The following is a 12,004-nucleotide window of genomic DNA, read 5'->3' on the forward strand; positions in this document are numbered from 1 at the left end:
ACAACAATGGTTTCAAATAGCGTCAGCAGCGTCACAAGTCAATATGGCAGCCAAATATTCGATGCTCAAATTTGTAGAAAAACACCTAACAACAATATTTTCATTCATGAACGCAAGCGCACTCTCAACAGGTAAACTTGCTTCATTCATAAAAACATCTCCCCTAGCATGCCTTTGCCTACAAGCGTTTTTTCCCTACGATGGCAAAAGCTAAAAATCATAAATTTAACAATCTCTGATATTTGTATGAGAAGGAAAAAGTGACAACCCCGCAAATATATATTCAAATATATTAGAATAAAATTGATAACATAGTTTAATTATATTTTTATTTTTATTTTTAACAAACCACAAAAATCTGTATCTTTGATTGTGGCACTAACAGGGATTGACTGTGTTTGTCAAGGACAGCTCGCAGCTCGTATTTTCTACCAACAACACAATGTTATGACGCTTTGTCGTCGCGTCAGTCTCTCGACACATTGACTCTTTGACAAAACGTGAGCTTCGGCCATTGATTGTCCGGGACAACGGATATTTCGCATGAAACAATATGTGTACATATTTACATACATAGTTGTGTGTGGACAAATTTACAAACATTATGCGTATGGTTCTTTTTGTTTACATGCAACCATAATTAAATACTTGAATATGTACGACCGCGTGGTATTTTAACATGTTATCAAAACTTTTAAAGGCCTGTAAATAAATATGTATATATTTTATCAAACCTAAATTAATTAAATATTTAGGTAACAACATAAACATGACTTATCTAAGTATTTCGTAAGATTTTCAGAAATTCATTATGAAATAGTTCAATTTGTACGTAGATGCTTGTATGCTTTGATGTAAAATATATAAAAACAAGTAAGGAAGGGCTAAGTTCGGGTGTCAACGAACATTTTATACTCTCGAATGATAAAGTGATAATCGAGATTTCATTATCCGTCATTTACATATTTTTCAAATACCGTATTTGTGTAAAGTTTTATTCCGCTATCATCATTGGTTCCTAATGTATATATTATACAGAGAAGGCATCAGATGGAATTCAAACTAGCGTTATATTGGAAGAAGGCGTGGTTGTGAACCGATTTCACCCATATGCCGTACATGTCATCAGGGTGTTAAGAAAATAATATATACCGAATTTCATTGAAATCGGTTGAGTAGTTCCTGAGATATGGTTTTTGGTCCATAAGTGGGCGACGCCACGCCCATTTTCAATTTAAAAAAAAAAACCTGGGTGCAGCTTCCTTCTGCCATTTCTTCAGTAAAATTTAGTGTTTCTGACGCTTTTTGTTAGTCGGTTAACGCACTTTTAGTGATTTTCAACATAACCTTTGTATGGTAGGTGGGCGTGGTTATTATCCGATTTCTTCCATTTTTGAACTGTATATGGAAATGCCTGAAGAAAACGACTCTATAGAGTTTGGTTGACATAGCTATAGTAGTTTCCGAGATATGTACAAAAAACTTAAAATGAAGTCCAAATATGCCCCTCCCTAATGCGATCCTTTGTGACAAATTTCACTTTAATAACTTTATTTATGGCTTAGTTATGACACTTTATAGGTTTTCGATTTTCGCCATTTTGTGGGCGTGGCAGTGGGCCGCTTTTGCCCATCTTCGAACTTAACCTTCTTACGGAGCCAAGAAATACGTGTACCAGGTTTCATCATGATATCTTAATTTTTAATCAAGTTACAGCTTGCACGAACGGACGGACGAACGGACAGACAGACATCCGGATTTCAACTCTACTCGTCACCCTGATCACTTTCGTATATATAACCCTATATCTGACTCTTTTAGTTTTAGGATTTACAAACAACCGTTATGTGAACAAAACTATAATACTCTCCTTAGAGAGTATAAAAAGAAAACCAACTAAAACTAAATCTAAGAATTCAAAATTGTATCTTATCAATTTTATCATTCCTTTTTACTTATTCATTATTACTTAATCCTTTTTATATGCTAAAAATATCTTTAAATATTGTAAGAATTCTTTTTAAAAACTTTAATTTATAAACAAAGAAAAATTGCAATGAGGACATTGCTTTATTTTAAGATGGGAGGACATGGTGACATATCCTAATGTTGCATTGGAGACTTTTGCCAGCAAAAGCATCGAACGCAACATTGCCAACGTGTTTCAACCAGAGAACATAAAACCAGACACTGAAAAACAACGCTTGCATTCGACACTAGTTGGTGGTATTGTCTTTAAAACATTACAAGCAACCTCCAGATTGCTGCCAAGCCCGCCACCCCCAAGAAGTAAATTTATTTCCTTTGGTACCGCTTCCTCTACTGATAATGAGACATCTCTTTTTAAAACGCGAAATTCTTTGACAGTTTCTTGCAACCTTTCCTTCAACGTTTTTTCCTTTTCATTTTCGATTATTTTTATACTAGTTTTTATTATATTTTTATAGTACTTTTTGACAATTTCTACAATAGTGTTTGAAATTTTTCATCTAAATTCGGTTCATTTGTGGTACTTACAAAATTTCCCGTTATTAATAGTTTCAATATATTCGTGTATATTGTGCGCCTTTCAGAAACGCGTCTTTTAATTGATTCAAAAAGATTGAAAGCTATTGATAAGTCCACATTTTTAACTTCGTCCAGCATAAAATGTATCACTGCATCAGCAGAACAGAGGTTCATGTCACGGCGACACAAAGCTTCTATAACTAACTCTGCCGGCTTTAAAACTTTAATAATGCTTTTAATAATATTAAATTCACAATCTTCCAAGCAATCTGCCTTAAGGTCGACCATCGTTTTTTTCAAGCAAGACTCCAGCATATGAAACCGTTCGATCATTTTTAGTAAACTGTTCCACCGAGTCTGACAATCTAGGATGAGCTGCAACTCTTTGTTGAACTCCATTTTCACATATTTTTGTAAAATTTCATTCTTTTTGGGAGATTTTTGAAATGACCGTAAAACGCTCCGAATTTTGTCAATAATTTTTTTGATATCAAATTCGTCTGTAAGTTCTCCACGTTCTTCATTATCAGCTAACTAAAAATACCATAAAAATTAGATTTTCATATTTAAAAAAAATAAATATGTCTACCTTTATGCAATCAGTTTGATCTCTCGTATCTTCTTCGGAATCATCATCTTCACATATAGAAATTTCATTTGGCTCAATTCTTATTTGTCTTTTGTATATCACATCAAGGATATCTAGCTGTATTCCATGTGCCAGGCACAGCTGTTGATGTGGACCTATGCGTTTGCCAATTTTCAACATAGTTGAGGCACCATCCGTGGTAATAGAAATAATATCAGTTGCTAAACTCAAGTCATAATCTACCAAACGAGATTCAATCATATCAATGCAGTTTTCAGAAGTTGCGGCACCTTTTATTTGGACGAGTCCCAAGTTCGATATGTTTTTTGACCATGCAGTATTAAATTCAAGTAGCGTTTATTGGCCACAGAAGTCCATTCGTCGAATGAAATGCTAAGTCTATTATTTTTTACTTTCAAATCGATTATTTCTTTCTTCACTCTTTCGCGACATTCTTCAAAATATTCCATTATATATTTTCTGATTGTGGTGTCAGATTTGGGAACTTTAAATTTTCTGGCTTCAATACCTTTTCTGATTTGTTTTGATTGCGCAATGGTTGAAAATGCTAACCCTACCCATTTTTGGTGAAAAATGTGAAGTAATTTTTGCCACTTTCTTGGGAACAGCAATTGTAGGAGTTGCTTTGCTTATGCCATGAACCTAAAATTATCAATTTCTCTACAATCTTATTTTCATTGCGGATTTATAATTTTTACTTTAAACCTTCGTGTAATCCTTTTGTTGAACCACCCTTTGTTTTGAGGACTGCATTACATTTTTTGCACTTGGCTTCCTCTGAACTTGTTGATATTTGAAAATAAAACCATGTTGACGATTTGTCGTCTCCTTTTTTTGTGTGCTTTATAAATGATGATAAGTGAATGAAAATTTGTTATTTTAACATTTATAATTAAAATATTTAGTACTTACATTCCATTTTTACAATTTATACAATAAGCACAAGTGTAAGTTTGTAAAATGCAGTGCGGTTGATCGTATGCTTGGCACATGCTACAGCTTGCCAATTAACAGCTGATCAAACCAGTGCTGTAACTTTGATCAAACAGTGTTGTAAAGTACTAAATTCTTACTAATTGTTTTTTGGCAATGTTCATCTATTGTAAATACAACTTTGTTTATGAAAAAATAATAATTAACAGTGTTTAAAAAAAAGGACAAAAATCCCGAATATCCCGGGAATTTAATTCTAAATCCCGGGAGGAGTTTTAAGTCCGGGATCCCGGGAGCCCGGGAGTGGGAGCTCTAGTTGGGAGTATCATAAGGAGCATGCATACAAATACATATTTATGTGTCTTCATATTCTTCATATTTTTCTTCAATATTCCTTGATTGCGTATACATGCTATGGCATCATATGCCGTACATATATTATTTCTCTTCATATTCTCTGTTTGAGTATGTGGAGAACTGTTAAAAATGTTAACATTTTACAGCGTGAATTCTGTAGTTGTGTGGTGACATTCCGTGTCGCAATTTTATAAAATGTTCGCTGTCGAACCTGCGCCTTCTCTATGTTTTATGTTCTCTGGTCGGACCGACGCGACGACAAAGCGTCACAACATTGTATTGTTGGTAGAAAATCCGAGCTGTGCTGTCCGTTTCCCTTGCTGCTCTAACAGCTTTATCAACAAACTTGTGTACATACATACATATATGTATGTATGAGCATGCATTTATATCAACGCAGATTTTTGCCAGCCATGGAAAAATATTTTAGAATTGACAAATATTGTTAATCGACAACAGCTATGTTGCCACTTTTCTCACTTCTTTCTGTGAAGAAACATCAGAAAGTTGTTCAATGTATGATTTCTAGCTTTTGCCACCGTCGCGAAAAGAGGCTTGTAGGAAAAGGCATGCTCGTTCATGAATGAAAATGTTGTTGTTGTTGTTGTCTTTTTCTACAAATTTGGGCATCGACTATTTGGCTGCCATATTGAAGTGCTGAACACATAGAGCGAGACAGACAGCAAGCGACGTTCTTATGGACACAGTTATGTAGTTGTGCAGCTGCCTCAATAACTGTGTCCCTGAGAACTTGTGTATTTTAGTATTTGACAGATGTCGTTTGCAGTCTGTGGCGCTCTATGTGCTCAGTACTTGACTTGTGACGCTACTGATGCTATTTGAGACGATGGTTGGTTTTGTTGAACAATATTTGAAGTTTATGCGGGCGACATATTTAGATGTGTACGCAGATATGTACAAATGTAGACTTGTGTATGCATTATTTGTGTGGGTATGTCAAATGCACATATTCATGTTTTTTTTTTTATAGTAGGGGGAAGCATCGTAAGCCGAGGTGCGGAACTTTTATCCGCTAAATCTAACCTACTCCCAACTCAAGACTCTCCCACGGAACCACCGATTAGGTATTACTTCGTAGGAGGGACAGGACATTTATGTCTCCTCTACTACGCGGACTGACGGACGCCTTGTCTGTTGAAAATGTCTTAGTTTTGTCATTATGAATGCTGACGCTTCGCTAACAGCTTTCCATTTATCTGTCGACTGACACATGTGTGTCGTTAGATTCTCGACCGAAAAACTACCACCGAGTGTGGTTTTTAGTTTTCCCTTGTATTTGAGAAACGTGGGCAATGAAATAGTACATGTTCAGAGTCTTCTATATACTCTGTACACGTCGGACAGTACGGACTAATGTCATTGTGGAATCTCAAAAGATAGCTTCTAAAGCACCCGTGTCCACTAAGTATTTGGGTCAGATAAAAGTCTAGGTCCCCATGTCGTCTGTGTATCCACGTGTGGATGTTCGGCATGAGTCGATGGGTCCAGCGCCCTTTGGGTGAGGAATTCCACCACTCCTGCCACATTTTAGTGCTTTTGTTTCTCTCCTCTGATCTTGCCGCTACTTTTTTAGGCGCTGATAGCTGGATGTCAATGGGTCGCATACTGGATAATACTTCAGCAGCGTCGGTTTATATAGTCCGGAAAGCACTTATTACTCGAATTGCAGAGAGCCCATGCACTGCAATTATTTGTTTAGCATACGCTTTTATATTCATTGCCTGTATCCATACTGATGCTGCATATAGTATTACGGAACTCATTGCTTTCGCTATTAAGAATCGCAGGCTGGAACGCACACAGCATGTATTGGTCATCATCCTTGATGGAGCATTATAAATTTTGGTTGCTTTACTAGAAGAATACTCCAGGTGTTCCTTAAATTTTAATTTGGAATCCAATATTACTCCCAAATACTTCAGCTGCGGCTGTGAAGTAACCTCGCACTCCCCTATAGTGACCTCTATTTGTTCTTGTACCTTTTTGGTTCTTATGAGTAAAACTTCAGTTTTTTGCTCCACCAATTCCAGACTCACCGAAGAGAACCAGTGCTGCAGATCATTTACGCACTCATTGCATTTGCTTCTTAGGTCGACTAATTGTTTTGCCACTGCTACCACTATGAGATCGTCCACATATGCTATTAGTTTCACATCTTTTGGTTGTTGCCTCCTTTGCACCCCGTCATACATGAGGTTCCATAACAGCGGGCCTAACACTGACCCTTGGGGTACTCCACTTGAGATGGAGTAGCTCTTGGCTCCTTCGTTCGTATCATAAATCAGCCTTCTATTTTTAAAATAACTTATTATAACGTTTATGAGGTATGCCGGGGCGCGAATTTTTCCCAGTGCTTTGATTATATGTGCCCATTTTGCCGTGTTGAACGCATTCTTGACATCCAGGGTAATCAGCGCGCAGTGCTTTTTCATGAAGGTTCTTCATGTGGTTTCTTTGGTTTTGGGAGCAGAACCAAACGCTGTACTTTCTACGAGTCGGGGAACACCTCTTCCTTTATACAAGCGTTGTACATTTTAACAAATAGTTGAGGTTTTGAGCTTATAGCTGCCTTCAGGACTCTATTAGGTATGCCATCTAATCCAGGTGCTTTGTTGTTTTTTATTTACTATGGCCAGGAGCTTCTCTTCTGTGATTAGTAGGGGTGACTCTGCAGCTTCGTTTCGCCGCTTGGCATAGGAAATCTGATCGTGTTTCGGGAATAGTGTTTCGACGACTTTTTCCATAAAATATGCATCTTTAGGTTGTTGGTGCTTACTTTTAAATGTTGACATACAGATTTTGTAAGCAGTTCCCCAAGGGTCAATGTTTGCTTTTTCACAGAGCTTTTCGAAACATGATTTTTGCTACGGGTAATTGCAGACTTCAGAAGCTTCTTGTGGCTTTTAAATTCTTCTCTAAGTCGATTTTCATTCGTTTCATTGCGGTTACGCTGCAGACGCCGTCTAGCTGAGTGACAAAGCTTTCTCAGAGTGGAAATTTCCTCATTCCACCAATATACCGGGCGCCGCTTGTTGTGATGAGTTGTTCTACGCATTGTGGCGTCGCATGCTGCGACCAGTTCCTTTCGCACAGTCGATACCAGATGGGCGGTGTCGTCATCTGTTGCGTCCAGCTACGCTTTCGGGAAGTGTATCTGCTGAGGAGTTCAGGCTCTGTGGTGTACGAAATTTGAGCTATAATCGCCATATGATCACTATTTGTGTATATATTTGACACTGTCCACTTAATGTGCCTGCTGAGTGAATCATTTGAGAACATAATGTCAATTATGGATCCTTTGTTTCCTTTTTGGTATGTGTTTTGCGTTCCACTGTTTATTATTGTTAAATTCGTTTGACTTATGAATTCTTGGATTAGGCGACAGTTTTAAGAGGAAATCTTCAAATTCTGTAATTGATGCGCTGGGAGGAGCATAGCAACTTACAAAATATATCCCTCCTATACTCGCCCATGTGAAACAGTTATGAGCTTCTCGGAAACTGGTCTTAAAACACTGTCCTTTGCAGGACCATATTTCTGCCTTGCCGGATTTGTCTGCAATCCATGTGCTTTCCGGACGCTGGGAGTATTGCTCACTTAGTATGGCGATATCAATGTTCTCTTCTGTAACTGTCTGATCTAGCAAATCTTGTGCTGCTGCGCAATGATTTAAATTTAACTGTAATATCCTCATTTTCTTAGAGACTTCTTCATTTCTAGGTACTTGGGACAAGTCATGCTCAATACTGAGTGTTCCCCTTTGCAGAGCATGCAGCTCGGAACGTTGGTGCATACCTTTGCTAAATGACCCGCGGTCCCACAACGTGTGCATTGAGAAGATCTGTCTATCAAACTGCAGCAGTTACGCGCCAAGTGACCCAGGGGGAAACACTTATAGCATCTGGGAATAGGCGAGTACTCTCGAAGGCGACAGATCGACCACCCTATCTTAACTTTGCCCAGTTTTAATGCAGCTTTAGCATCCTGAGCACGTGGGCATACAAGCGCTATCTGTGTGCCACTGCGGGTTTTTCTCATACTTTTTACGCTTGATTTTTCCAGGTTTTGGATTCCACACTTTTTTTAGTGCCTCGCAGATTTCTTCAGGAGTAGTAATTTCATCTAAATCCTTACACACTATTGTAACGCTATGAGTTTTTGGCTGTATCAGCGCCCTTTCACCCACCGCTCCCTCTAAGACGGTTTGGAATGATTCAGCTCTCTTGTCCGCCTGATTTTTTAGCTCAATCAGCAGGTCTCCTTTCAACGTTTTTCGTATATATGACACGTTTGATCCCAACTATTCAAGACCGCTGTCGCTTTTTATCTTCCGGAAAATATCAGCATACGATGCACCTTCCTTTTTCGTTATTATGATGGCGTCCGGTTTCGCTCTTATTTTCTTTTGAATCGGCTTCCTATTTTTAACTACATCCAGACCATTTTTCGCATGCGTTATGTTGACCCGTAATATCTATTACTTTCTTGATCTCACTGGTCATTTGTTGCACATTTTCAGTAGCCTTTTTTGGCTTTTTTGTGGGAGGTAGTTCTCCCGATGCTTCTCGCAACCGCTTTGGGGTATTCAAATCTTTAAAAATATGAGAAAGCTGTGTTGCTTTTTCAGCCATAATTTTCTTCTCCGGTTTCTCGGCTTTGTTATATAAGTTCATTATGGTACTCAATAAATCGCGCATAGTCATCATATTTTCCAACTCTTTTATTTTGCATCCCAGCTATTTAAAGTAGTTGGACGATTCATTATTTAGTGATTTCTCTTCACTTTTGCTTGCCCGGTCAACAGTTTCGTCACTTAATGTTGATCCAGCAGCGGTGGATTCCCCATTTCGGCCGTTAGGGGGCGTTCTCAGAATTTTAGAATTCCTCCGAAAAGGATTCTTTGGTGTACGCCCCATACTATTCTCAGAGGCCATACCTCAGTGAGAAAATAGTTGGATACACCTGTCAATGAGTACGTTCAGTCTCTGCTGCTAAACCCTAATTTAAGTTATAAATGGTTGGCAATGCCTAAACCAAAAGCGAAACGAAAAGGGGAAAAAAACGAAAAAGCGAAAACGGAGAACAGCTGATTGATCAAAACAAAGCGACAAATTAAAAAAATAAGCGCACGTTTGATTCGCTGTTAGTAGGGAAATAATAAAAAGTATAACTAAAAAATTTGGAAATTTGCCACGAAGGGGCATGTATTTGGAAATAATTTTTTATTTAAATTTAATTGTACTTATCAATTTCTTTAAGTTTTGTATCCACTTAGATCGTCCGGAATTTCGGTAAGTCCCAAGCCAAATTAAGTGTGATTTCACTATGAAAAACTAGAATTATTTCACGAATAATCCAAGAGCTCAAAAAACACATCCACATCACTCAACACTAGATATGTATGTACATACATGTAGAGCAGTGCGCGCACATTATATTACTGATAAACGATAATATCACGATTTGAATTTGAATTGTACTTACTAAAATGTAGATGCGTATGAAAATTAAAATGAAATGTAAAAATGTTATTGTAATATATTAAGTTCTTTAAGATATTATGATAGCATATTATATGCATATACATATGTAGTTTTTGAATTATAAAATTTATTAATTTAATATTTTATTAAACTCACTTAACTTATTATAACTTTACATTTAGTTTTTGGTTTATTAAGTTCACATTTTTCACAACTTATTATAACTTCAATTGTCAGGCAGCGGCTTGTCTGCCACTTCTCACTACTTCTTTCCTACTGTCCCAAGAATGATTCTTGCTACTATGCCCGACTATACAGTTCGAGTGTTGTTCGAATTGAGCATATGTTCGTGTAGTTTTTGGTCAGAGGTGCATTTAAAAGGCACGTCCGCAACGTGTGGACCTTTGACCCACAGGTTCCACTCCCACATATATAGCATATCTACATACAAACATACATATTTGTGAATTTATAATATATTATCAAACACCTTCTCTATGATATATGTACGTTCCCTGTATTTAGTAGCAGAGAACGTTTATCATAGAGAAGGTTCACGTTTTAGATATCGTAACTTTTCGCAGGGGTACTCGGCAGAGATTAGGGAGTTTCACCACAGACAAATTTTAAGCGTGTTTCACCAGAGTTTTGCAGCAGGGGACTTGAAAATAGCAAAATTGAGCATTTTCGGTGTTAAATGAGAAATATAATGCTAATCTCAATGTAAAGAAATGTACGCATACAGATTCGTTCATTTTCTATGCGCAACTGACTCGGCATATAATTTACATACATGTTTAAACATACGATCGGTATATATGTTTTGGTATCAAAGCATATACATACTTAGTATATAAGTATGTATATTAAAATTTACCTACATACATATGTATTTCATGGTGATTCCAGAAAATCATTAAAAATATATAATAGAGTATATTTTGTATTATTACCCAAATAATTAATATAATTTTAAGGTAATTAGTTTTAAATTTATGCATTTACATTAAAAGTTTTGATATCATCTGAAAAGATCTAGCGGTCGCACATGTGTTCATATAAGTTATCGGGCTTTTTGCTAGAGCTCCGAAAAAAAAGTGGTTTTATTTTAATTGGGTCCGTATGACTTTCTTTATTAAACTTTAAATTGCAACTGACTTACATATTCTTTCTTAAGCTAAAAGAAACCTTAATCTACCTGTCCCGTAACTTGCAGTTCTGTGGAATTGCACCTTTGCGGCTCGTGGCGGATGTTTGCTTCCTGTTATTGACGAAAATATTACTGTCAGCTATAACTTTATTTCTGATTGCGAAATATTAGCTCAGCTATATTTGTTATAAAAATATTAGCGTCAGCTATAATTATGAATATGTTTCGTGTTAACTCCTCCGCCGTCAAAAACAAACGTCCCCGTTTGTTCGCTGCATTTGATCTGTCAGAGTTATTGACCCTTCTAGTGTTGGTATTTCAGGTGTTTTGACTTCATTATGCCCGTTCAGATTAACATTTACATGGTAATTTGATAGCTCTGTTATACTTGCTTTGCATTTATTTTTTAGACTAAAAATGGTGATAATTACGATTATGCATATCATGCAGATGATTATGAGCGAAAAATTGGTAATTAAAGCTGCAGTGTGGGCTATTTTTAATTTTTCCAGATGATGTGTGTTGTTCAGATGAAGGTCTTTCATCATCTCCAAACTTAAAATTTCTTCTTCTTGAAACGATGGTTTATTTGGTTGTAAAGTTGCTGCTAACGGTTTGCTGGTAAATTTTTCGTTAAATGAGTATGTTTGGTTTTCTATCCACATCGTGGAATTATGGTATTCTACTGCATATGATCCGGAAAGATGTATACTTTGGCTGTCAATTTTTACTGTACCGTTATATTGGTTTAGTAATATAATGCCAGGTGATATATTTTCTACCGATGGTATGTGCTGATTATTTATTAAAATGCATTCTGCCGGTTTACTCTTTAGTAGACGAGGGACACAGGTAGTGTTGCTTATGTCTATAATATTTTTGTTATTACATATTTTTATACTATTATATTCTTTACATTTGTTCCTTATACCAAATATTTTA

At 36.7% G+C, this 12,004-nt stretch overlaps 1 protein-coding gene across 1 annotated transcript; it reads right to left on the minus strand.

Annotated features, from left to right (window-relative positions):
* Window positions 1-2,463: 2,463 nt before the first annotated feature.
* Window positions 2,464-3,457, minus strand: LOC126751524 (uncharacterized). The gene is made up of 2 exons (XM_050461854.1): window positions 3,098-3,457; window positions 2,464-3,042 (listed from the first exon to the last, which is right to left on the minus strand). The coding sequence occupies exons 1-2, from the start codon at window positions 3,356-3,358 to the stop codon at window positions 2,464-2,466; spliced, it is 840 nt and encodes a 279-aa protein (XP_050317811.1). The 5' UTR covers window positions 3,359-3,457.
* Window positions 3,458-12,004: the final 8,547 nt, after the last annotated feature.

Source organism: Bactrocera neohumeralis, chromosome 2 (assembly GCF_024586455.1).
Source record: "Bactrocera neohumeralis isolate Rockhampton chromosome 2, APGP_CSIRO_Bneo_wtdbg2-racon-allhic-juicebox.fasta_v2, whole genome shotgun sequence".
In the NCBI taxonomy this organism is placed as follows: domain Eukaryota; kingdom Metazoa; phylum Arthropoda; class Insecta; order Diptera; family Tephritidae; genus Bactrocera; species Bactrocera neohumeralis.

Coding starts and splice junctions, on each gene's coding strand:
- LOC126751524 (XM_050461854.1), bottom strand. CDS start 3,358: ATGATTGAATCTCGTTTGGTAGATTATGACTTGAGTTTAGCAACTGAT. Junction 3,043..3,097: donor ATCAAACTGATTGCATAAAG/GTAGACATATTT, acceptor TGGTATTTTTAG/TTAGCTGATAATGAAGAACG.